This window comes from Lissotriton helveticus, chromosome 9 (assembly GCF_964261635.1).
Source record: "Lissotriton helveticus chromosome 9, aLisHel1.1, whole genome shotgun sequence".
NCBI classification, from domain to species: Eukaryota; Metazoa; Chordata; class Amphibia; order Caudata; family Salamandridae; genus Lissotriton; species Lissotriton helveticus.
This window is the reverse complement of record NC_136070.1, coordinates 495,886,758-495,914,688: the sequence shown is the minus strand read 5'-3', so window position 1 is coordinate 495,914,688 and position 27,931 is coordinate 495,886,758. Positions and strand designations below refer to the sequence as shown.

Sequence of the window (27,931 nt, the reverse complement as noted above, 5' to 3'; positions counted from 1 at the left end):
TCCTGAATGCTGCTAATGTAATATCTAGTTGGATGTTGGAGGCAGTGAACTCCCTGATTCCAGTAAAACAATGTAAAAGTGGGCACACTTCTGCTTCTGCGAAGTGGTTTTCGGCAGATTTGGCGAAAATGAAAAGTAGTTGTAAGCATCTTGAGCGCCAATGGAGGAAGAGCTACAGGGACGAGAATAGACAGATATATCTGAAGGCTTTAAAGCTATACCATCGTCAGATCAGGCGAGTGCGTAGGGAATACTATTCTGGGCAAATTGATCTAGCAAAAAATTAAACGAAGGCCATCTTTCAGGTAGTGAAACAACTGTCCTCTTTGGAACGAGTGACACCTGCGCTTCCTGCCTCTATGGACTACTGCAATAAGGTCGCTGACTTTTTTACTAATAAGATTGCTAAGATCTATGCCACCTTTCCAGAAAGCAGTAGGAGTTATGCTCCTGCAACTGGCTTGGATACTCCGGGGCCGGAGGACATGTTTGTCCTTCATCCTTTGGTGGAGGCTGAGGTTACCAGGCTGATGGAGGTGGTAAAATCTGGGTCTCCTTTAGACCCCATCCCTCCTAAATTTCTGCTGCTAGGAAAGAAATGTATTGCCCCTGTCTTCACCTCGCTATTGAACCTGTCATTTCGAATCGGTCAGGTCCCTAGCAATTGGAAACATGCAATGGTGGTTCCTCTGTTGAAAAAACCTTCATTGGACCCTGCTCTTCCTGCAACTTTAAGGCCAATATCGCTTCTTCCTTATGTGGCAAAAATTGCAGAGAAACATCTGAATGGCCATCTCTCTAAGTTTTTGGAAGAGAGGCGGGTTCTGCACAATACCCATTCCGGGTTCAGGACTATGCATGGTACGGAGTCCGCTCTCTTGCTGGCGACCGAAGTATTGAGGGCTGCTGCTGATGAGGGTAGGGCTGCGGCCTTAATTCTGCTATGCCTGAGCGCCGCGTTTGACACGGTCTCCCACGGCCTTCTATTAGAAAGACTAAGGTAGGCCGGGGTCGGAGGTTTCACGTGGACCTGGGTGAAGAATTTTCTGGCAAATAGATCTTTCCAGGTTTTGCAACATCCTTTCAGTTCCAGAATCTGTCCTTTAAACCAAGGGGTGCTGCAGGGTTCGGCTCTTAGCCCAACTCTTTTTCATTTTTATATACGCCCACTTGCTGACATTGTCTTGAAATATGGAATTCAGCTGTTGTCATATGCTGATGACACTCAGCTAGTTGTGACTCTGGAACAGAAGGAACCCGAAAGAGCTGCTGATTTTAGAACCTGTTTGGGGGAACTTATGGATTGGATGAGACTGAGCTGTCTCCAGCTAAACGCAGAGAAGACAGAGGTGATGGTGGTTGGAAAACAGCTCTCTCTCTGGACACAGCTCTGGTGGCCCGAAGCACTAGGAACTTGTCCAGTGCCGAAAGCCAAGTTGAAAAATCTGGGAGTGTGGTTCGACGATGTTCTCTCCTTCTCCTCACAAATATCAGCTGTGGCTGGGATGTGTTTTGGAATTTTAAGGATGATACGTAAGATCTTGGACTTTCTCCCCCTAAATGCTAAAAGGTCGATTGTACAGGCGTTAGTCATATCTCACCTTGACTATTGGAATGTCCTGTAAATGGGGGTAATGGCCAAAAATCTGAACATCCTGCAGAAAGTCCAAAATGCTGCAGCTCGGCTCATCCTGAATATACCTAGGAGGGTATCGGTGGGAGAAGCCCTAAAGCTACTGCATTGGCTTCCTATTCGGGTTAGAGTTACCTTTAAGGCTCTATGCCTTAGTCACAGGATTCTTAGGGAGAGGGGACCACGCTTCTTCTGGCCTCTCCTGAAAGCTCACCAGCCTGCTCGTTATTTAAGATCATTGGGTAGTGCAAGAGTGATTGTGCCCAGGGTGCGTAAGGAGCGGCTGGCCGGAAGATCATTTGGCTTCCTAGCAGCTAAGGTCTGGAATGAGCTTCCAGTGGATCTTAGGACAACTGAGTCGGAGTCTCTGTTTTGCAAGACATTGAAAACATGGCTCTTCCGTTCTCCCCAGGGAGGAATGTAGTGGTCGTGTTCCACCTAGTTTGGATGCCCGCGTTTGGGGCAACCGGGGAGGGCTGTTGGGGTTCAGTTTGTCCTAGCACGGGGACACTCCGGTTGGAGTAACCATTGCGCTTTATAAGCTTACCAATAATAATAATAATAATAATAAATGAGTTCCAGTAGTGCTTTTCAATCTATCACACAAAGTATGGGTCAGGTAAAACATTAGAAGCAAGATAAGCACTTAAAGTGAGACTGACGTGGGTGGGCGTTGTTAATAAATACAACATATAATTAAAAAGAATATATTGTGAGCAATGAAGTAAAACATTCAGATGATGTCGGGGGCATGGCAATTCATCAAAGGCATTTTGCCAAAATTTTAATTTTTAACTTTTATTTTCATACATCAACTCCTTTAACTTGTAAAATATTGCAGTGATGTTCAGTCTCCCCTTTAAAAATGTAATTGGATTTCAGAAACAATTTAGAAGTGGCTGGAAAAGTTTTAATCAGCTTTATTGCCAGAGCCTTGCTCCAGCATGAATACCTCTTAACTCCAATATAATACCAGGTGAGAAAAGGGTCTGAGGGAAGTTTATAGACCTGTACGGATAAATCCCTTAACCATATATTACAACAACAAAGAATCCGCGGGTCCCTAAGAGAGATGAATATATACACACAGACGTTTACACAGTACAGCCCCACAGGAAAGCACAACAAAGGGGAGTTTCATTTAAGAGGACAGAATCCCATCACCCACCGAGGTGGCATGCTTCATCATTTGGGATCTCCTCTTGGCTGCAACCTGGTGCTAGATCACCTAAGATCGATGGAGCATGAAATAGTGTGGCAAGAGTGCGTAATGCAGTGTGTGAAATAAGTGTGTTAAAATTGCCTACCAAGAGAAAAGGAGTTTAATAAGTATCTCTTGGTGTCAAGGATTAAAAAGCAGTAAAGACGCGATCAGAATGAATGTGCAGGGTGCATTAGTGAGAAGGTGTACATGTTTCAGCCAACTTTGATCCCACATTGATCATGGCTTTCTTCAGTACCTAGATATAACTACTGCACTCTGAATATGTGAAAAGTTAACACAAAGCCAAAAATGAAGGAACGATACAGCCCTATACCTGTGATGCTTTATGTTAAAACTACAGGCATGAGTATCAAATTCCTACTGGGAGAAGAGAGAAATTCATATGTACATGCATGTTATCCATCTGTGTATACAATAAAATAAAATGCCATTTCCAAACACTGTGAAATGCTACATTTCTCAAAGAAGGTGAGAGAAAACACTTTATCAACCTCCTTATCCGTATCAAATCGGGAGGAAACCCACCGCTCCTGGCAACAGCTCAGGGCGGAGGCAACGCTCTATGAACAAAGAGAAAAAAGAGAAAAAATAGACCACGAAAGTTGGGGGTATATATAAAATGATAATGGTGGACCAGCATGGCACCGCCACTATGGCTTCTTAAGCTACGTCAGGGTTTATCAAGGACACTGCTTATGTTTTCAGAAGTGAGCAGTCAGACACGCTCAATCATTACATGGGGAAGAAGAATTCAAAGTGGCAATTGAGGGATATTGATGTAATTTGTATAATAGCTCCTAGCAGTGTTGGAGAAAACAATAGTGACAGGGCTTAAAAATGGGTGCAAGGTGCTTAGTGCCCGCATCTTAGAAGCTGGTTCTATCTAGGGATCCTGTCAAGTATATGGAATGTATTACTAAAAAGGGGTACCTCGCTTACAGTAAAACAGGTATTAAACAGATAAGCAGGGAAGCGGAATGGAGGGCCAAACTGACAAAAGCTGCGCTTACCTAGTCTGTCGCTACCCTAGGCTCGATATTGAGTATCATCAGCGGTAGCGAACAGGAGGGGAGCAAGCTTAAATACATGTAACCAAGGTCACAAAAGACCCTCACCTGTGTCGAATCGTAGTAGTGGCACCAAACTGGGAGTCCGAGATCATGTGACCCAGGTCGCGACTCACTAACGTGCAACGGTTTCACAGAGAACTACCCAGAAGGCAAGGAAGCCTGGGAACTGTAGTTCCCCATAGACGTGAAAACTAGTACAAATAGGGGCATCGAGAATGCCATGTAACTCGCATTAGGAAGACTTGCAAATACCCATGATTACCATAATTCAAAACACAAGGAAGGCAAACATGATCAGTGTTTCTACTAAGAGTCAATAAAATATGAATCCGAGACCTGAGATCTCTCCTGATTCCGAAGGACTAACCCAGAGTGTTGTGAGTCTGGGAAATGTAGTTTGCCAGGTTCGTTTGCCATGTAAATGTAAAAATGTAAATGTAAAAACCCACGGAGTGCCTCTCCCTGACGAGAATTGCATATGCAGGGAAAACGGGCCAGCTACACCACAGGATTAATGGAATGCAAAACCCACACCGACACAGTCAAGCCACATATTTCCAAAAGTGTGGTTTGTAATTAATCATATACTGTGTATTATTGTGTCCTTAGAGCAAGCGTGCCCTATATCTCAGAGCTTCCAAATACCAGGAAGGGTGTTGATATCAACAGTCCGGGCACCTAAGTGTGGGTCTCGGCATGGTATGCCCTCCAAACCAAGGTGACCAGGTAATCATCAGGAAAGCAACTGACCATGGTAAAACATCTTGAGCTCAGAGCTCCTCATGGTATTCCTGTTACTATACTCAGGCTGATGTAACTGTCATGTAGTATATGTTAAGAGATGCTTAAACGGCACATCTGGATAGTTCTCTCTATGAGTGGAACCCTGGCACGGAGGAAAGGCAGGGAATGGTAGAGGAGTGTGGCCAGGGGGTAAGTAACTCTGCTTTCTGAGGGTGCAAATACTAGCACCGAACAACAGAATAGAGGACTCAGACTAGGGTCCACGTGATCTCATCATTTAACCCCTCTGAATCACTACGTAGTTTGAAGACCCACCGCTGTTCTTTTCTGAACAGGAATCTGGCCACATCAGTAATATGTGTTGGTATGAACGGCTGTTCAAGAATAGTCCAAATTATATCCTCAGGCCTATGGTTGAATTTGAGGAAGTGACTAGTTAATCGAGTAGATTGTTTTCTACACCGAATGGAGCTTTTGTGCTCCATAATCCTTTGTTTAAACTTGTATGTTGTCATACCAACATACTTTTTCAAGCAGGGACATGTTATTAGATAAATAACTCTCTCGCTGTTGCAATTGGTATGCTTGGTTTGTCTCCACGGTTTATGGGTACCAATGTCGAACTCTGTAGTGTGCTTAGTTTGTGGACATACTGCACATGTACCACAAGGGTAGTGTCCCTGGACCGCTGGCATGTTCCAGAATGTGGTGGGTCCAGGGGCAAGACCACCTCTTGGTCGTGTGTGGACAAGACAATCACGTAAGTTCCTGCTCCTCTCAAAAAAGAAGACAGGGGGTCTATCTTGATCTGTCCTACATTGAGAATACGCCAATGTTTGCGCACAATCTTCTGAATTTGATTTGACTGTGTGCTGAATGTATTCACACAAGTAATTCTTGTGAGCAGAGATTTTGGCACCGCAGGTTCTATGAGTGCTTCACATATTTTTTGGAGGCTCTTTTGTAAGATTGGCGTATCAGTCTCTTACAGTTTTAATCTGCTTTTTTGCCAGAGCTTTACTCAAGCATGAATACCTCTTAATACCACCAGGAGGATTGGGGGGGACCACAATACATTTAAAAATGTTTGCAGTAAAGATTGTGGCACAAGCTGAAGAAACTTATGTGTGCCATTTATGCACTATCGCTGAACAGGATTATCAAATTTAAATGCTTCTCAAGCACCTAATTCTATACATTTCCCTATGGTAATGGCATTAACGACAAAGGACTACTTGAAAAAGTGTGTAATAAACGAGTGATGTATTTGTTGGGTGGAAATGTTCTTGTATTCTAATTTGGTTGTGGAATTTGTATGCTGAAAGCAAGATAGAGAAACACAACAGGCACTGCAAAATGACCTCCAGATACTGCTAAACATGTTGATATAAAACTTTTTTTTTCGGTGAGTAACTGTTTTTTCTCTTTGCAGAAATCTAAAGAAGATGTCAATAATTTTGATCCAGATTTCATCAAAGAAGATCCAGTTTTAACTCCAATTGATGAAACTCTTCTTCCGATGATTAACCAGAGTGAATTTGAAAACTTTTCATACACTGCTACAGGGTGATAACTTCGTCCACGATGGAGTAGGACAGTCTGGGAAGTGCAGCTACACGTGGACAAATCCTTCTCGAGGAGTACATCATGACAAACTGACTTCTGACAAAAGAACAATGCTACGGGAATTTGAAGGTGGCCTCTTTGAGGAATTTGTGCAACTTGAGATCTAAGCGATCAAATATTTATGCTATTGAAATTTTAGTTGGACTGTGAATAGCATTTCCGTACAGGAGGGACAACAAGAACTCTTGGTCTTCTCATGCACTCTGGAATCAAAAGAAGGTTATGCTAATAAGTAGAAATAGCCTAATGAAAAAAAAGTTTGCAAACTTTGCCTTGAGAACTAGTCTGTAATAAGTAGAGACATTGTCAAAAACTATTTTATATGACCTATGCACTGTTATGCATAGATTATTTTACATTTGTACGATTTTGTGGTGACTCAAGAATGGATCTGGTATTGGACGAATGATCGAGGAAAGATCAGCTAGAAATTTGGAAGGAAAAGGATTTTTCAAAGGCTAACCGTCTGTTGGATTTCCATTGTTTCCATTGTGCAGTAAGACTTGCAGCATTATCATGCCCTAGTTTCTGATTGTTTTCAGAATTTAAACTACCCTCTGTTTTCAAATAAAAAAGACCCACAATGACTATGTAAATCAGGGAAGTCAATCTCAGCGTTTAGCTTTCAGACTAGTGTCAGATATTTCCAGTGGCAAAGGCAAGCCAAGAAGTGTGGACTTTACACATGCAGTGGAAAAGCAGTATTTTATTATCGTTTAGAATTGAACACAAGAACCAGTTTTTATATTTGCATTCTATGAAATGCACTAATGTGTTGTATTATTAGTCTTTCTTTTCTTTAACCCCAGTTGGCACCTTTGGCAAAATGGTGCTATTCACTAGATGAACTTAAGTTACATCATGCTGGTGATTATTCCTGTCTGCACTAATCAAGTACAGCATAACTGAACTGAACATCTGTACCATACAGTGATGTAAAGTAAAACATACATTGCCAAAGAACTGACCCATAGATATTTGAAAAGAATAATGTAATTTATATTTACTGTATACATTATGCTCATAAATTAAAAACAATATATTGGAATGTGGTATTCACAATGTTAAGAGTGGTGAAAATGTTTTTATATATTTTCTTCTAGTTATTTTACTTCTACTGTTCAGCGACATAGAGACATTTTTTCCTAGATCATCTTAAAAAATGTTCTTACTCTTGTGTTCCTGTGTGTGTATTTGTCATATTTTAATTCATATAAAGGTATTCGTTTTTACATGCTCTTTTTCTTCTCATTGTTTGAAGTCACTCTTGAACAGACTGAAAATTGAATTTCTATGAAAAGTTTTTTTAATACTAAGACCAATATATGCTTTGAGGCACGAATTTAAAGATTCAATTATCTTTTTGCAAAAAACTGATTTTGTGAAAGTTGTCCCTTAGTGTCAGAACTTGAGTTAATCTTTTGGGAGAGAGCACACTTATCAACATAATAAACGCAATCTAATTAGGCCAAAACACAGTTCAATGAGAATGTCTGCACAACCCCTGGTAGATATTGTACACAAAGCAGCCAAGTCCCCAGTGAAATGGATGTTAAGTTCAAAAGCAGAAGCAAGCACACACAAATCAATACAATTCTGAAACCAATGTGGAGAAATCAGGAAAAATGCAATGAACAAAAGATGCCAGATAATTAATAATGGGTAAGGGGAACTAGACATATTTTTTAAGTCTTCTGTATAGACAGACATTTACTGGCTTTATTGTCATTTTAATTGTCTGCTTCTTATTCAATTGCTTTCTTTCTACTTCTTCTGTTTGCCCGTCCCCTGGAGCTTAACTCCTTTACCATCCTTATGATTTTTTGACTTGTATCGTTCTTCTGCTCTAACATTCAAGGAGACACTTTTTTCTTTTGTTATTGGCATTCCATGTGAGTGCATGTGTCTAATTCCTCTGCGCATCATATATTTTCTTTTTGCATAGCACAGTCCCCCTCATATATCTGCCAATAACCCCGCCAGCTTTGTGTTGCTCCCTTCTTCCCCAATCACCAACATTCATTCTGCCACTTCTATATCTTATAATTGTATTTATTTATTTCAGCCTCAAGTTGGTCATGTTGGTGCCCTACCCATTCCTTATTGCTCCCTGTTATACCCAGGATCCTTGGTTGGCTGAGGTAGGTACCTTAGGCCAAATAGGGACTTGCGTTTCCACGCCAGGGAAAGGAAGGACACCTTCTGAGATAGCCCCCACTCACCCCATTGGTAGCTTGGCACGAGCCGCCAGGCTTATCTTCAAGGCAAATGTGTAAAGTATTTGCAACCAGTCTCACAGCAACCCAAATGCACTCCACATAAGTTTTTATAAAAAGGAGTATACATGTTATATAAAAAGATATACAATAAGACCACACGATATAAATGCAATATATGAGTATGTGTAATATTCCTCCTGGCTGGTTGTTAGGCCAGCCAGCCCTTGTAAGTTCTGGTGATATTAATGAGCACTTCCAAACATTCCACTAATACACTGTTATGCAGTTCTTAATGCTAGAATCAGAAACTTTGCAATGGAAAAGTAATGCAATGCGTAACACAACAATAGAGCACTGTAAAAATAGTGCAATGCTTAATGCAACAATCAGCGGTACAAAAGGGGGTGGTGATGGACGGAGCATCTGAATCAATCAAACACTCACACCCAGTCAAAGGATCTGGGTTTAATCCATCACCGTTCTTTAGCCCACTCTGCCACCCCAGTTCAGACATGGCTATCTTTCCGGTCCAGGGAAGGCATGGCTTGGCAATTCGGGCTGGACTGTTCCTATGAAGCACAGGGTCAGACTGATTTGCATATAGCCATGTCTGAACTGGGGTGGCAGAGTGGGCTAAAGAACGGTGATGGATTAAACCCAGATCCTTTGACTGGGTGTGAGAGTTTGATTGGTTCAGATGCTCCGTCCATCACCACCCCCTTTTGTACCGCTTTTGGCCGCCATAAGTGTGGCAGGGTATGCTCAGACGTGAGACCCTTGCTCACTTTGCCACTGGATTCAAGCAAGCCAGGCTGAAGACGGCTGTAATGCCAGAAACCGGTCCTCGGAAACTTCTTTCCGGTCCAGGGAAGGCATGGCTTGGCAGTTCGGGCTGGACTGTTCCCATGAGGCACAGGGTCAGACTGATTTGCATATAGCCATGTCTGAACTGGGGTGGCAGAGTGGGCTAAAGAACGGTGATGGATTAAACCCAGATCTTTTGACTGGGTGTGAGAGTTTGATTGGTTCAGATGCTCCGTCCATCACCACCCCCTTTTGTACCGCTAATGCAACAATCAGGCACTTTGCAATAAAGAAATAATGCAGTGCGTAACGCAACAACCAGGTACTTCGTTATGCAGAAATAATGCAATGCGTAATACACTAATCAGGAGGTAGTTTGTTATGCAGGAATAATGCAATGCGTAATACGCTAATCAGGTAGTTCGTTATGCAGAAACAAAGTAATGCGTAATACACTCCAGCACCCATCACGGTGCCTTAGGCGGTCTCTGCGCCACTTGTGCTGACTCAGAGTTAGCCTCTGTCAACAGTTGCCCCCAACACAGGCATGGTATGACCAAAAAGTGCAGCTCCGCACTCCGGCCCCGGTACTGCCACTCCCTTGAACAGTACTGGCCATGATACGAGCCAAAGCAGAGGCTCGCGGTGCCGAAATGAGAGAGAGGCCGAGAGCGTCTCCATCTGAGCCCGCACCCCGCTCCAGGCGTCGACACACGTTACCTGGGGGGTGCGACCTCACACTCCTCTCCTCTTGCAGTGACTTGGGCCTCCAATGCAATCTTTGTGAATTGGCAACGGTGGGCTCGGGCCAGCGGCTCAGCTCCTCAGGGGCTGCCGTCCGGGCCGCTACTGCTACGAAGATCTGCCACAGGGCCCACGCGCACAGCGTCGCTGAGACTCCCATTGAGCTTTGGGTGCAAGATCACCGGGCACTTCTCACGAAGGTCTTAGGCGGCACGAAGAACACGCACACAGCATCGCTGAGACTCACATTAACTCCGGGTGCACGATAACAAGGCAATCCTCATGAAGGTCTCAAGCTGCACCAACTACATGCACACACAGATGCTAAGACTCACTTGTATTCCCGGTGTGCACATTAACAAGGCAATCCTCGCAAAGGTCTCAGGCTGCACAAAGCACACACACACACAGCGTCGCTGAGACTCACTTGGATTCCGGTACACACGAAAACAGGACAATCCTCACGAAGGGTTGAGGCTGCAAAAGCACACGCACACAGCGTCGCTGAGACTCTCCAGGAAACTTTTGTGTTCCTGATTTTCCGCAACAGGGAACGAACTCACCTCGGGCCCTTGGGGATAAGTTACTTCCGAGCACAGCACAGCAAAGTCCTTTCAAGCAGGGGGACACAGCACACAGCAAAGTACCTTCAGCCTTTCCTTTGTTAAAACAGCAAACTGCAGGCCAGCCCCAGAACACACAGCAAGGGTGAGACATTTCCTTCAGTCTCTTCAGTTGTTTCTTCCTTGGCAAAGGTTCCTCTTGACCACGAAGTAGCTCCAGTCTTGTTCACCCTTGATCAAGCCATTCTCCACAGTTCAGGGGCTTCAGCTCTCATAGTTATACCCCTCAATGGCTTTGAAGTCTTTGTGTTCAGGGGGGCTCTGCCCCCTGTTCAAACCAGTTCTGGGTGCCTCCCTGCCAGTGACACCTTCTTCGTTTGATTAGTGGATTCTCAGTCACTCAGCACGAGATGGGACAATTGTTTTATAGCAGCAACCCAGACCTCTTCACCTCTAGGGGCTACTCCTCCCTCTACACTCCAGATGCAGGTCAGCCTGTTGCTGTCTCACCTCCTCCTCTGGGTCAAGACATTCCCCAGATCTTATCGCTTTCAAATCCAGACAGTCAATCCACAACGAGGCAGAGACACACAGAGATGTTAGAGCACAAAAACCCAGCCACTAAAACAGTGCCTTCTAAACACACAATGCAAAAAAACACCTTCATAAACAGATGTGTTAATACTTTCTGAGTTCAGGAACACTAAGCTTCACCTCTCCATCTTAAGCCTTTTTGAAGATAGGCTGGAAAACACATTACACGGCCTCCTCATTCTATCCTATGGGCAAGATGGCCTTTCAACAGTGAAAAACGAAATGGAGATTATTTCACTGTCTGGACATGGTACACACCTTAGTGCATGTCCTATCTTTCACATGCACTGCACCCTGCCCAGGGGGTACCCTGGACCTATCATAGGGGTGTCTGGTGTGCATAGACAGGGAAGGGAAGGTCTGGCAAGTGGGTGCACTTGTCTTGCTCAAAGTGGTTGAGATACCTCATTGTTACCCCTAGGTAACATTTCCTGTCACCTGAAAGTATAAAAGGAGATTGAACTTCTTTTGTTCTCTATAATGTGAATATATGCAGAAGGATCTATAGCTTGTGTACCACACTTGGACATGTGATAGCTATATGTATTGCTGCATATGATATATGTAATTAGATGTATTTTGTACGTTTAGACTTCAGACTTTGACACTAGTAGTTTGTAACAGAAATTCAGTAAATTTGATCTAGAAACAATATGTAAAACACATGTGGGGGCCAAAACAAAAATAATGCACTTTCATACCTGGCAATTGGCACTTGCTGAAGGCAGGGACAATTTAATCATACACTTGGGAGTTCTCATCACTAAGACAGAAAATCATTGAAAGACTATCTGCTTTGTAGTGGTTAGCCCCATGTCAGTGTTCCACTCTAAAGTAAATTCCCTGCAGGGAGTTGGGTCTCCTGAACAGTTTGAGATCCTTCCCCACATCTGCATTAGCCATCTAAACGGTATCTGGTGTGTCATAACTCAGAAATGAGTTCCAAGCAGTTATGGTTTCAATTTATTCAGGGGCATACCACCTTCAAGGACTCACACGCAATGGAACTCCACTACTGTCTGCCAATGAATGCTATGGGTTGGTCACATCCTTCATAAAGAAGTTAATTACCACTGCTCCAATGAAGCATATGTCTGCACAAACTCAATGGTGAACTTAGATCTGTGTGCACTGATGCAGTACACATTGCCTCCTTCATGGTGTCAGAGACCTACTGACACTTGCTGTCTAGTTTGCTTCCCTTGCTTTTTCTTTGAGGTCACTGCTGTTAAATGTGCAACAGTACACCCATACTTCTAGGAAGACTTTCTGTAGTACCCTTTCCAACCCCAAAAGATTCTCACTAGAGTCTGGATTTTGAGAGGCTCACAGGCAATGTTGGTTAGGATCTTCGACTGGAGAGGCTCCATGTGTCTTCTGCCAAACTGCTGAGCAAAGTGCACCACAGATCCATCACTATCTGGTACTTATCAGTCTTGTTAATCTGGCCTGCTATTGTAGACCTTGAAGCAGTTTCTTTAGGTGTGCCAGATGGTCTTTCCATCTGGAAGTGTACACTACAATGCCATCCAGGTTGGTGGAACTGAAGCCTTATGGCCCAGACGTGACCAACCTGACCACCGTTTTGAAGGTGACATATGTGGTTTTCAGTGCAAAGGTAATCTCTCTGAATTGTAAATGTTGCTCTGGAGTAAAAAATGCAGACCTCGCCTTTGCACCTTCTGTTAGGGTGAAAGATAAGTGTCCTGAATCAAAGGTACTTCACAACTTGAAAGTCCCCAACCTTTCAATGAAAACATCAAAACATCAGCTGTCGTGAAAGGGGGGCTTCAGTATTTGTAACTGCGTAGAACCCTCTGTCATCCACATGGAACCTGAGTTCTGTAGTCCCCTGGGGGGGTGCCTTTTGATAGCAGAAGCACTGGACTTGACCAAGGAAAATTAGAGGGTTCAATCAGCTTGAGTTCCAGCATGTTGGAGACCTCTTTCTTGGTGCTAGCCTCACCTTATCTGACATCCTGTAGATTTTGTTTCTGACAGTCCTTATTCTGTCCTGTTTTACAGTGGGAGAGAGTACCACTCCCTCCACTGAGCCATGCTTCTCAGAATGTAAAAGATCAGGAAAGAGCACACTCTCCTCTTCTCTACCATCCGTACCTTCTGCCCAACAGTAGTGGGGGCTCATTCTGTTTGACAGGTAGGACCCTCAGAGTGTTCCTTTCAAAATCAACAACTTATATTACATCACATTTCTTTTCTTGCTTATTGAATGACTCGGTCCATCAATTTTGAAGCACACGCAGCTCTGCTGACTGACTCACCCATGCTTTCTAGCAAGGCTGGTATTCCATCAGGGTCACCTTCTGATCATGGCACTGTTTCTCTCAAGACTCAGAGTTTCCCTCACAGGGTGCCAACACATGCTCAAAGTTGGTTTTGGCCACTCCCTTCTGTGTAACCTCCCTGTAGGCCAGCAACAGGTATATTAGCAAGATGTACCACTTATACTAGAGGCTCTTCGAGTCCCATGGTCATGTCTTTCATGGTCTTCTTGAATCTCTCAATAATCTATTTATTTGGGGGTGAAAAGTTAAGGAAAGTTTATAGCCTACCCGTCACTCATTCCACATGAATGAATGAATGAAGATGAGACTTTTAAAGCGTGGACTTAGCCCAAGGGCATCAAGGCGCTAGCACCGATAACATGCAGGAGAGAACCGATTCCTACTCAAACCTGACTTTCAGGGAACAACTACGTCTTCAAAGCTTTACAAAAAATAGAGTGTACTTGTTGCCCTGAGAGAGAGTCCAGGAGAGAGTTCCAAACATTTTCGACTGCGAATGAAAAGGCCCTTCCTCCCCATCTCATCTTTTTGACCCTAGGAACAACAAGGAGTTTCTTTTTTGGTGACCTCAGGTTTCTGGAGGGCACATACTGTTGAAACATGGTCTTTATGCCCGGAGTGCCCAGGCCATAGTATAGATTATGAGTGAGGCAGAGAGTTTTAAACACAATTCTCCGGTCTACTGGGAGCCAGTGCAACAACCTAAGGGAGGATGGGACCGAATGATGTTTGGGGATGTCCATCACCAGCCTGGCAACTGAGTTTTGCACCATCTGCAAATGACATAGCTGGCCTTTGTTAATGCCTAAATAAAGGGCGTTGCAATAGTCCAATCTGGAAAATATTAATGCAATCACCACTTTTTTGCGTGCCTCAAGTGAGAGGAACTGAGAAATTTTTCTTATCCGGATAAGCCCGAAGCAAGGGGCCACTGTCCTAGAAACCTGCAGGTTCATGGCTAAGGAGACAACCACCACCACTCCTAGATTCTTCCCATGGGATACCGGGGTTGGACAGGCACCTAGGGTGTCAGAGAAAAACCAAAGGTGATGATGGACGGAGCGTTGACAATACAAACACTCATCCCCAGTCAACTGATCTGGGTTTAATCTATCACCGTTCTTTAGCTCACTCCGCCACCCGAGTTCAGACATGGCCATATGCAAATCAGTCTGACCCTGTGCCTCATGGGAACAGTCCAGCCCGAACTGCCAAGCCATGTCTTCCCTGGACCGGAATCAAGCTTCCAGGACCGGTTTCTGGCATTACAGCCGTCTTCAGCCGGGCTTGCTTGATCCCAGTGGCAAAGTGAGCAAGGGACTCACGTCTGAGCATACCCTGCCAACTTAGGGCGAACAAAGAAAAACTAAAGGTGATGATGGACGGAGCGTTGACAATACAAACACTCACCCCCAGTCAACTGATCTGGGTTTAATACATCACCGTTCTTTAGCTCACTCCGCCACCCCAGTTCAGACATGGCCATATGCAAATCAGTCTGACCCTGTTTCTCATGGGAACAGTCCAGCCCGAACTGCCAAGCCATGTCTTCCCTGGACCGGAATCAAGCTTCCCAGGACCGGTTTCTGGCATTACAGTCGTCTTCAGCCGGGCTTCCTTGACTCCAGTGGCAAAGTGAGCAAGGGACTCACGTCTGAGCATACCCTGCCAACTTAGGGCGAACAAAGAAAAACCAAAGGTGACGATGGACGGAGCGTTGACAATACAAACACTCACCCCCAGTCAACTGATCTGGGTTTAATCGATCACCGTTCTTTAGCTCACACCGCCACCCCAGTTCAGACATGGCCATATGCAAATCAGTCTGACCCTGTGCCTCATGGGAACAGTCCAGCCCGAACTGCCAAGCCATGTCTTCCCTGGACCGGAATCAAGCTTCCCAGGACCGGTTTCTGGCATTACAGCCGTCTTCAGCCGGGCTTGCTTGACTCCAGAGGCAAAGTGAGCAAGGGACTCACGTCTGCGCATACCCTGCCAACTTAGGGCGAACAAAGAAAAACCAAAGGCGATGAGGGACGGAGCGTTGATAATACAAACACTCACCCCCAGTCAACTGATCTGGGTTTAATCCATCACCGTTCTTTAGCTCACTCCGCCACCCCAGTTCAGACAAGGCCATATGCAAATCAGTCTGACCCTGTGCCTCATGGGAACAGTCCAGCCCGAACTGCCAAGCCATGTCTTCCCTGGACCGGAATCAAGCTTCCCAGGACCGGTTTCTGGCATTACAGCCGTCTTCAGCCGGGCTTGCTTGACTCCAGTGGCAAAGTGAGCAAGGGACTCACGTCTGAGCATACCCTGCCAACTTAGGGCGAACAAAGAAAAACCAAAGGTGATGATGGACGGAGCATTGACAATACAAACACTCACCCCCAGTCAACTGTTCTGGGTTTAATCCATCACCGTTCTTTAGCTCACTCCGCCACCCCAATTCAGACATGGCCATATGCAAATCAGTCTTACCCTGTGCCTCATGGGAACAGTCCAGCCCGAACTGCCAAGCCATGTCTTCCCTGGACCGGAATCAAGCTTCCCAGGACCGGTTTCTGGCATTACAGCCGTCTTCAGCCGGGCTTGCTTGACTCCAGTGGCAAAGTGAGCAAGGGACTCACGTCTGAGCATACCCTGCCAACTTAGGGCGAACAAAGAAAAACTAAAGGTGATGATGGACGGAGCGTTGACAATACAAACACTCACCCCCAGTCAACTGATCTGGGTTTAATCCATCACCGTTCTTTAGCTCACTCCGCCACCCCAGTTCAAACATGGCCATATGCAAATCAGTCTGACCCTGTGCCTCATGGGAACAGTCCAGCCCGAACTGCCAAGCCATGTCTTCCCTGGACCGGAATCAAGCTTCCCAGGACCTGTTTCTGGCATTACAGCCGTCTTCAGCCGGGCTTGCTTGACTCCAGTGGCAAAGTGAGCAAGGGACTCACGTCTGAGCATACCCTGCCAACTTAGGGCGAACAAAGAAAAACCAAAGGTGATGATGGACGGAGCTTTGACAATACAAACACTCACCCCCAGTCAACTGATCTGGGTTTAATCCATCACCGTTCTTTAGCTCACACCGCCACCCCAGTTCAGACATGGCCATATGCAAATCAGTCTGACCCTGTGCCTCATGGGAACAGTCCAGCCCGAACTGCCAAGCCATGTCTTCCCTGGACGGGAATCAAGCTTCCCAGGACCGGTTTCTGACATTACTGCCGTCTTCAGCCGGGCTTGCTTGACTCCAGTGGCAAAGTGAGCAAGGGACTCACGTCTGAGCATACCCTGCCAAATTAGGGCGAACAAAGAAAAAACAAAGGTGATGATGGATGGAGCGTTGACAATACAAACAGTCACCCCCAGTCAACAGATCTGGGTTTAATCCATCACCGTTCTTTAGCTCACTCCGCCACCCAAGTTCAGACATGGCCATATGCAAATCAGTCTGACCATGTGCCTTATGGGAACAGTACAGTCGAGAACTGCCAAGCCATGTCTTCCCTGGACCGGAATCAAGCTTCCCAGGACCGGTTGCTGGCATTACAGCCGTCTTCAGACAGGCTTGCTTGACTCCAGTGGCAAAGTGAGCAAGGGACTCACGCCTGAGCATACCCTGCCAACTTAGGACGAACAAAGAAAAACCAAAGGTGATGATGGACAGAGCGTTGACAATACAAACACTCACCCCCAGTCAACTGATCTGGGATTCATCCATCACCGTTCTTTAGCTTACTACGCCAAACCAGTTCGGACATGGCCATATGCAAATCAGTCTGACCCTGTGCCTCATGGGAACAGTCCAGCCCGAACTGCCAAGCCATGTCTTCCCTGGACCGGAACAAGCTTCCCAGGACCGGTTTCTGGCATTACAGTCGTCTTCAGCCGGGCTTGCTTGACTCCAGTGGCAAAGTGAGCAAGGGACTCACGTCTGAGCATACCCTGCCAACTTAGGGCGAACAAAGAAAAACCAAAGGTGATGATGGACGGAGCGTTGACAATACAACCACTCACCCCCAGTCAACTGATCTGGGTTTAATCCATCACCGTTCTTTAGCTCACTCCGCCACCCCAGTTCAGACATGACCATATGCAAATCAGTCTGACCCTGTGCCTCATGGGAACTGTCCAGCCCGAACTGCCAAGCCATGTCTTCCCTGGACCGGAATCAAGCTTCCCAGGACCGGTTTCTGGCATTACAGCCGTCTTCAGCCGGGCTTGCTTGACTCCAGTGGCAAAGTGAGCAAGGGACTCACGTCTGAGCATACCCTGCCAACTTAGGGCGAACAAAGAAAAAACAAAGGTGATGATGGACGGAGCGTTGACAATACAAACACTCACCCCCAGTCAACTGTTCTGGGTTTAATCCATCACTGTTCTTTAGCTCACTCCGCCACCCCAATTCAGACATGGCCATATGCAAATCAGTCTTACCCTGTGCCTCATGGGAACAGTCCAGCCCGACTGCCAAACCATGTCTTCCCTGGACGGGAATCAAGCTTCCCAGGACCGGTTTCTGACATTACTGCCGTCTTCAGCCGGGCTTGCTTGACTCCAGTGGCAAAGTGAGCAAGGGACTCACGTCTGAGCATACCCTGCCAAATTAGGGCGAACAAAGAAAAAACAAAGGTGATGATGGAAGGAGCGTTGACAATACAAACACTCACCCCCAGTCAACAGATCTGGGTTTAATCCATCACCGTTCTTTAGCTCACTCCGCCACCCAAGTTCAGACATGGCCATATGCAAATCAGTCTGACCCTGTGCCTTATGGGAACAGTACAGTCGAGAACTGCCAAGCCATGTCTTCCCTGGACCGGAATCAAGCTTCCCAGGACCGGTTTCTGGCATTACAGCCGTCTTTAGACAGGCTTGCTTTACTCCAGTGGCAAATTGAGCAAGGGACTCACGTCTGAGCATACCCTGCCAACTTAGGGCGAACAAAGAAAAACCAAAGGTGATGATGGACGGAGCGTTGACAATACAAACACTCACCCCCAGTCAACTGATCTGGGTTTAATCCATCACCGTTCTTTAGCTCACTCCGCCACACCAGTTCAGACATGGCCATATGCAAATCACTCTGACCCTGTGCCTCATGAGAACAGTCCAGCCCGAACTGCCAAGCCATGTCTTCCCTAGACCGGAATCAAGCTTCCCAGGACCGGTTTCTGGCATTACAGCCGTCTTCAGCCGGGCTTCCTTGACTCCAGTGGCAAAGTGAGCAAGGGACTCACGTCTGAGCATACCCTGCCAACTTAGGGCGAACAAAGAAAAACCAAAGGCGATGAGGGACGGAGCGTTGATAATACAAACACTCACCCCCAGTCAACTGATCTGGGTTTAATCCATCACCGTTCTTTAGCTCACTCCGCCACCCCAGTTCAGACATGGCCATATGCAAATCAGTCTGACCCTGTGCCTCATGGGAACAGTCCAGCCCGAACTGCCAAGCCATGTCTTCCCTGGACCGGAATCAAGCTTCCCAGGACCGGTTTCTGGCATTACAGCCGTCTTCAGCCGGGCTTGCTTGACTCCAGTGGCAAAGTGAGCAAGGGACTCACGTCTGAGCATACCCTGCCAACTTAGGGCGAACAAAGAAAAACCAAAGGTGATGATGGACGGAGCATTGACAATACAAACACTCACCCCCAGTCAACTGTTCTGGGTTTAATCCATCACCGTTCTTTAGCTCACTCCGCCACCCCAATTCAGACATGGCCATATGCAAATCAGTCTTACCCTGTGCCTCATGGGAACAGTCCAGCCCGAACTGCCAAGCCATGTCTTCCCTGGACCGGAATCAAGCTTCCCAGGACCAGTTTCTGGCATTACAGCCGTCTTCAGCCGGGCTTGCTTGACTCCAGTGGCAAAGTGAGCAAGGGACTCACGTCTGAGCATACCCTGCCAACTTAGGGCGAACAAAGAAAAACTAAAGGTGATGATGGACGGAGCGTTGACAATACAAACACTCACCCCCAGTCAACTGATCTGGGTTTAATCCATCACCGTTCTTTAGCTCACTCCGCCACCCCAGTTCAGACAAGGCCATATGCAAATCAGTCTGACCCTGTGCCTCATGGGAACAGTCCAGCCCGAACTGCCAAGCCATGTCTTACCTGGACCGGAATCAAGCTTCCCCGGACCTGTTTCTGGCATTACAGCCGTCTTCAGCCGGGCTTGCTTGACTCCAGTGGCAAAGTGAGCAAGGGACTCACGTCTGAGCATACCCTGCCAACTTAGGGCGAACAAAGAAAAACCAAAGGTGATGATGGACGGAGCTTAGACAATACAAACACTCACCCCCAGTCAACTGATCTGGGTTTAATCCATCACCGTTCTTTAGCTCACACCGCCACCCCAGTTCAGACATGGCCATATGCAAATCAGTCTGACCCTGTGCCTCATGGGAACAGTCCAGCCCGAACTGCCAAGCCATGTCTTCCCTGGACGGGAATCAAGCTTCCCAGGACCGGTTTCTGACATTACTGCCGTCTTCAGCCAGGCTTGCTTGACTCCAGTGGCAAAGTGAGCAAGGGACTCACGTCTGAGCATACCCTGCCAAATTAGGGCGAACAAAGAAAAAACAAAGGTGATGATGGATGGAGCGTTGACAATACAAACAGTCACCCCCAGTCAACAGATCTGGGTTTAATCCATCACTGTTCTTTAGCTCACTCCGCCACCCAAGTTCAGACATGGCCATATGCAAATCAGTCTGACCATGTGCCTTATGGGAACAGTACAGTCGAGAACTGCCAAGCCATGTCTTCCCTGGACCGGAATCAAGCTTCCCAGGACCGGTTTCTGGCATTACAGCCGTCTTCAGACAGGCTTGCTTGACTCCAGTGGCAAAGTGAGCAAGGGACTCACGCCTGAGCATACCCTGCCAACTTAGGACGAACAAAGAAAAACCAAAGGTGATGATGGACAGAGCGTTGACAATACAGACACTCACCCCCAGTCAACTGATCTGGGTTTAATCCATCACCGTTCTTTAGCTTACTCCGCCAAACCAGTTCGGACATGGCCATATGCAAATCAGTCTGACCCTGTGCCTCATGGGAACAGTCCAGCCCGAACTGCCAAGCCATGTCTTCCCTGGACGGGAATCAAGCTTCCCAGGACCGGTTTCTGACATTACTGCCGTCTTCAGCCAGGCTTGCTTGACTCCAGTGGCAAAGTGAGCAAGGGACTCACGTCTGAGCATACCCTGCCAAATTAGGGCGAACAAAGAAAAAACAAAGGTGATGATGGATGGAGCGTTGACAATACAAACACTCACCCCCAGTCAACTGATCTGGGTTTAATCCATCACCGTTCTTTAGCTCACACCGCCACCCCAGTTCAGACATGGCCATATGCAAATCAGTCTGACCCTGTGCCTCATGGGAACAGTCCAGCCCGAACTGCCAAGCCATGTCTTCCCTGGACGGGAATCAAGCTTCCCAGGACCGGTTTCTGACATTACTGCCGTCTTCAGCCAGGCTTGCTTGACTCCAGTGGCAAAGTGAGCAAGGGACTCACGTCTGAGCATACCCTGCCAAATTAGGGCGAACAAAGAAAAAACAAAGGTGATGATGGATGGAGCGTTGACAATACAAACAGTCACCCCCAGTCAACAGATCTGGGTTTAATCCATCACTGTTCTTTAGCTCACTCCGCCACCCAAGTTCAGACATGGCCATATGCAAATCAGTCTGACCATGTGCCTTATGGGAACAGTACAGTCGAGAACTGCCAAGCCATGTCTTCCCTGGACCGGAATCAAGCTTCCCAGGACCGGTTTCTGGCATTACAGCCGTCTTCAGACAGGCTTGCTTGACTCCAGTGGCAAAGTGAGCAAGGGACTCACGCCTGAGCATACCCTGCCAACTTAGGACGAACAAAGAAAAACCAAAGGTGATGATGGACAGAGCGTTGACAATACAGACACTCACCCCCAGTCAACTGATCTGGGTTTAATCCATCACCGTTCTTTAGCTTACTCCGCCAAACCAGTTCGGACATGGCCATATGCAAATCAGTCTGACCCTGTGCCTCATGGGAACAGTCCAGCCCGAACTGCCAAGCCATGTCTTCCCTGGACCGGAATCAAGCTTCCTAGGACCGGTTTCTGGCATTACAGCCGTCTTCAGCCGGGCTTGCTTGACTCCAGTGGCAAAGTGAGCAAGGGACTCACGTCTGAGCATACCCTGCCAACTTAGGGCGAACAAAGAAAAACCAAAGGTGATGATGGACGGAGCGTTGACAATACAAACACTCCCCCCTAGTCAACTGTTCTGGGTTTAATCCATCACTGTTCTTTAGCTCACTCCGCCACCCAAGTTCAGACATGGCCATATGCAAATCAGTCTGACCATGTGCCTTATGGGAACAGTACAGTCGAGAACTGCCAAGCCATGTCTTCCCTGGACCGGAATCAAGCTTCCCAGGACCGGTTTCTGGCATTACAGCCGTCTTCAGACAGGCTTGCTTGACTCCAGTGGCAAAGTGAGCAAGGGACTCACGCCTGAGCATACCCTGCCAACTTAGGACGAACAAAGAAAAACCAAAGGTGATGATGGACAGAGCGTTGACAATACAGACACTCACCCCCAGTCAACTGATCTGGGTTTAATCCATCACCGTTCTTTAGCTTACTCCGCCAAACCAGTTCGGACATGGCCATATGCAAATCAGTCTGACCCTGTGCCTCATGGGAACAGTCCAGCCCGAACTGCCAAGCCATGTCTTCCCTGGACCGGAATCAAGCTTCCCAGGACCGGTTTCTGGCATTACAGCCGTCTTCAGCCGGGCTTGCTTGACTCCAGTGGCAAAGTGAGCAAGGGACTCACGTCTGAGCATACCCTGCCAACTTAGGGCGAACAAAGAAAAACCAAAGGTGATGATGGACGGAGCGTTGACAATACAAACACTCCCCCCTAGTCAACTGTTCTGGGTTTAATCCATCACTGTTCTTTAGCTCACTCCGCCACCCCAATTCAGACATGGCCATATGCAAATCAGTCTTACCCTGTGCCTCATGGGAACAGTCCAGCCCGAACTGCCAAACCATGTCTTCCCTGGACGGGAATGAAGCTTCCCAGGACCGGTTTCTGACATTACTGCCGTCTTCAGCCGGGCTTGCTTGACTCCAGTGGCAAAGTGAGCAAAGGACTCACGTCTGAGCATACCCTGCCAAATTAGGGCGAACAAAGAAAAAACAAAGGTGATGATGGAAGGAGCGTTGACAATACAAACACTCACCCCCAGTCAACAGATCTGGGTTTAATCCATCACCGTTCTTTAGCTCACTCCGCCACCCAAGTTCAGACATGGCCATATGCAAATCAGTCTGACCCTGTGCCTTATGGGAACAGTACAGTCGAGAATTGCCAAGCCATGTCTTCCCTGGACCGGAATCAAGCTTCCCAGGACCGGTTTCTGGCATTACAGCCGTCTTCAGACAGGCTTGCTTTACTCCAGTGGCAAATTGAGCAAGGGACTCACGTCTGAGCATACCCTGCCAACTTAGGGCGAACAAAGAAAAACCAAAGGTGATGATGGACGGAGCGTTGACAATACAAACACTCACCCCCAGTCAACTGATCTGGGTTTAATCCATCACCGTTCTTTAGCTCACTCCGCCACACCAGTTCAGACATGGCCATATGCAAATCACTCTGACCCTGTGCCTCATGAGAACAGTCCAGCCCGAACTGCCAAGCCATGTCTTCCCTGGACCGGAATCAAGCTTCCCAGGACCGGTTTCTGGCATTACAGCCGTCTTCAGACAGGCTTGCTTGACTCCAGTGGCAAAGTGAGCAAGGGACTCACGCCTGAGCATACCCTGCCAACTTAGGACGAACAAAGAAAAACCAAAGGTGATGATGGACAGAGCGTTGACAATACAGACACTCACCCCCAGTCAACTGATCTGGGTTTAATCCATCACCGTTCTTTAGCTTACTCCGCCAAACCAGTTCGGACATGGCCATATGCAAATCAGTCTGACCCTGTGCCTCATGGGAACAGTCCAGCCCGAACTGCCAAGCCATGTCTTCCCTGGACCGGAATCAAGCTTCCCAGGACCGGTTTCTGGCATTACAGCCGTCTTCAGCCGGGCTTGCTTGACTCCAGTGGCAAAGTGAGCAAGGGACTCACGTCTGAGCATACCCTGCCAACTTAGGGCGAACAAAGAAAAACCAAAGGTGATGATGGACGGAGCGTTGACAATACAAACACTCCCCCCTAGTCAACTGTTCTGGGTTTAATCCATCACTGTTCTTTAGCTCACTCCGCCACCCCAATTCAGACATGGCCATATGCAAATCAGTCTTACCCTGTGCCTCATGGGAACAGTCCAGCCCGAACTGCCAAACCATGTCTTCCCTGGACGGGAATGAAGCTTCCCAGGACCGGTTTCTGACATTACTGCCGTCTTCAGCCGGGCTTGCTTGACTCCAGTGGCAAAGTGAGCAAAGGACTCACGTCTGAGCATACCCTGCCAAATTAGGGCGAACAAAGAAAAAACAAAGGTGATGATGGAAGGAGCGTTGACAATACAAACACTCACCCCCAGTCAACAGATCTGGGTTTAATCCATCACCGTTCTTTAGCTCACTCCGCCACCCAAGTTCAGACATGGCCATATGCAAATCAGTCTGACCCTGTGCCTTATGGGAACAGTACAGTCGAGAATTGCCAAGCCATGTCTTCCCTGGACCGGAATCAAGCTTCCCAGGACCGGTTTCTGGCATTACAGCCGTCTTCAGACAGGCTTGCTTTACTCCAGTGGCAAATTGAGCAAGGGACTCACGTCTGAGCATACCCTGCCAACTTAGGGCGAACAAAGAAAAACCAAAGGTGATGATGGACGGAGCGTTGACAATACAAACACTCACCCCCAGTCAACTGATCTGGGTTTAATCCATCACCGTTCTTTAGCTCACTCCGCCACACCAGTTCAGACATGGCCATATGCAAATCACTCTGACCCTGTGCCTCATGAGAACAGTCCAGCCCGAACTGCCAAGCCATGTCTTCCCTGGACCGGAATCAAGCTTCCCAGGACCGGTTTCTGGCATTACAGTCGTCTTCAGCCGGGCTTGCTTGACTCCAGTGGCAAAGTGAGCAAGGGACTCACGTCTGAGCATACCCTGCCAACTTAGGGCGAACAAAGAAAAACCAAAGGTGATGATGGACGGAGCGTTGACAATACAACCACTCACCCCCAGTCAACTGATCTGGGTTTAATCCATCACCGTTCTTTAGCTCACTCCGCCACCCCAGTTCAGACATGACCATATGCAAATCAGTCTGACCCTGTGCCTCATGGGAACAGTCCAGCCCGAACTGCCAAGCCATGTCTTCCCTGGACCGGAATCAAGCTTCCCAGGACCGGTTTCTGGCATTACAGCCGTCTTCAGCCGGGCTTGCTTGACTCCAGTGGCAAAGTGAGCAAGGGACTCACATCTGAGCATACCCTGCCAACTTAGGGCGAACGAAGAAAAACCAAAGGTGATGATGGACGGAGCGTTGACAATACAAACACTCACCCCCAGTCAACTGATCTGGGCTTAATCCATCACCGTTCTTTAGCTCACTCCGCCACCCCAGTTCAGACATGGCCATATGCAAATCAGTCTGACCCTGTGCCTCATGAGAACAGTCCAGCCCGAACTGCCAAGCCATGTCTTCCCTGGACCGGAATCAAGCTTCCCAGGACCGGTTTCTGGCATTACAGCCGTCTTCAGCCGGGCTTGCTTGACTCCAGTGGCAAAGTGAGCAAGGGACTCCCGTCTGAGCATACCCTGCCAACCTAGGGCGATTAAAGAAAAACCAAAGGTGATGATGGACGGAGCGTTGACAATACAAACACTCACCCCCAGTCAACTGATCTGGGTTTAATCCATCACTGTTCTTTAGCTCACACCGCCACCCCAGTTCAGACATGGCCATATGCAAATCAGTCTGACCCTGTGCCTCATGGGAACAGTCCAGCCCGAACTGCCAAGCCATGTCTTCCCTGGACCGGAATCAAGCTTCCCAGGACCGGTTTCTGGCATTACAGCCGTCTTCAGCCAGGCTTGCTTGACTCCAGTGGCAAAGTGAGCAAGGGACTCACGTCTGAGCATACCCTGCCAACTTAGGGCGAACAAAGAAAAACCAAAGGTGATGATGGACGGAGCGTTGACAATACAACCACTCACCCCCAGTCAACTGATCTGGGTTTAATCCATCACCGTTCTTTAGCTCACTCCGCCACCCCAGTTCAGACATGGCCATATGCAAATCAGTCTGACCCTGTGCCTCATGAGAACAGTCCAGCCCGAACTGCCAAGCCATGTCTTCCCTGGACCGGAATCAAGCTTCCCAGGACCGGTTTCTGGCATTACAGCCGTCTTCAGCCGGGCTTGCTTGACTCCAGTGGCAAAGTGAGCAAGGGACTCACGTCTGAGCATACCCTGCCAACTTAGGGCGAACAAAGAAAAACCAAAGGTGATGATGGATGGAGCGTAGACAATACAAACACTCACCCCCAGTCAACTGATCTGGGTTTAATCCATCACTGTTCTTTAGCTCACACCGCCACCCCAGTTCAGACATGGCCATATGCAAATCAGTCTGACCCTGTGCCTCATGGGAACAGTCCAGCCCGAACTGCCAAGCCATGTCTTCCCTGGACCGGAATCAAGCTTCCCAGGACCGGTTACTGGCATTACAGCCGTCTTCAGCCGGGCTTGCTTGACTCCAGTGCCAAAGTGAGCAAGGGACTCACGTCTGAGCATACCCTGCCAACTTAGGGCGAACAAAGAAAAACCAAAGGTGATGATGGACGGAGCGTTGACAATACAAACCCTCACCCCCAGTCAACTGATCTGGGTTTAATCCATCACCGTTCTTTAGCTCACTCCGCCACCCAAGTTTAGACATGGCCATATGCAAATCAGTCTGACCCTGTGCCTCATGGGAACAGTCCAGCCCGAACTGCCAAGCCATGTCTTCCCTGGACCCGACTCAAGCTTCCCAGGACCGGTTTCTGGCATTACAGCCGTCTTCAGACGGGCTTGCTTGACTCCAGTGGCAAAGTGAGCAAGGGACTCACGTCTGAGCATACCCGGCCAACTTTGGGCGAACAAAGAAAAACCAAAGGTGATGATGGACGGAGCGTTGGCAATACAAACACTCACCCCCAGTCAACTGATCTGGGTTTAATCCATCACCGTTCTTTAGCTCACTCCGCCACCCCAGTTCAGACATGGCCATATGCAAATCAGTCTGACCCTGTGCCTCATGGGAAGAGTCCAGCCCGAACTGCCAAGCCATGTCTTCCCTGGACCGGAATCAAGCTTCCCAGGACCGGTTTCTGCCATTACAGCCGTCTTCAGCCGGGCTTGCTTGACTCCAGTGTCAGGCCACCATTCCCTTGACCAGATGTTAGACATGTCTCCAAAAATCAGTACTTCCGTCTTCTCGCTGTTCAATTTAAGATGGTTTTGACCCAACCAAGACAGGACTGCTAACATGCAGTTCTGAAAGCTCTGCGCGGAGTCCCTAGCATTTTGCGTGATTGACACAATGATTCGGGTGTCTTCCGCAAAAGACAACACTTCCAACCCAAATGACTTCACCACCCCTGCCAGCGGTGCCACATAGATATTAAATAAAGTGAGGCTCAGGGAGGAGCCCTGAGGCACACCGCAGACAAGGGGGATAGATTCCAAGTAGAATCTTCCCAATTTGACTATTTAGGAACGCTCTTCCATAAGGAAGTCCAAAGATCCAAAGCCAAGCCCCGACCCCTAGCTCCCTGAGGCGCTCCACAATTCTCTGGGGAGACAGGGTATCGAATGCTGCAGTAAGATCAAGTAAGATCAGAAGAGTGTTGTGACCTGCATCCACCTGCACTTGAATATTATCCAAAACTGCAGTGAGGGCAGTCTCGGTGCTATGGAACCTTCTAAAACCATGTTGCGAGCTATCCAAAATCTGATGTTCCCTCAAATAGGCACTCAAATGAGAGTTCAGATGGGTTTCTAGGAATTTCGCTGGGACCGGCAAAAGGGAGATGGGATGAAAATTTTTCAAGTTTGACGGGTCCAGCGAGGGCTTTTTTAAAAGAGGCCTAACCACTGCCGCTTTCCAACTTAGGGGATACTGGCCCTGTGAAATAGCTAGGTTCAAAACCGTGGTGAAGTGAGGGATCAGCGCCGCCTTACCTGTTTTCAGGACCTTAAGGGGACAAGGATCTAGGGGTGACCCCTACTTAACTGCATCAAGTAGCTTCCGGACTATTTCCGGTGTAAGCGTTGGAAAGGCAGAGAAACGTACAGGTGCCATATTTCTCAGACTATCACACGGATAGTTTGCCGGTAGACCACCGGGTACCTGATTGGCATTTAGGAT

At 47.6% G+C, this 27,931-nt stretch overlaps 1 protein-coding gene across 1 annotated transcript in view; it reads left to right on the top strand.

The window, feature by feature from the left end:
- PRKCH (protein kinase C eta) overlaps nucleotides 1–7,530 on the top strand; it is a 667,780-nt gene extending 660,250 nt beyond the window's left edge. The window contains exon 14 of the mRNA XM_078660335.1: nucleotides 6,105–7,530. Coding sequence (XP_078516461.1) covers nucleotides 6,105–6,242 — 138 coding nt within the window. The 3' untranslated portion in view covers nucleotides 6,243–7,530. The remainder of the gene's footprint in view (nucleotides 1–6,104) is intronic.
- The last annotated feature ends 20,401 nt before the right edge of the window (nucleotides 7,531–27,931 follow it).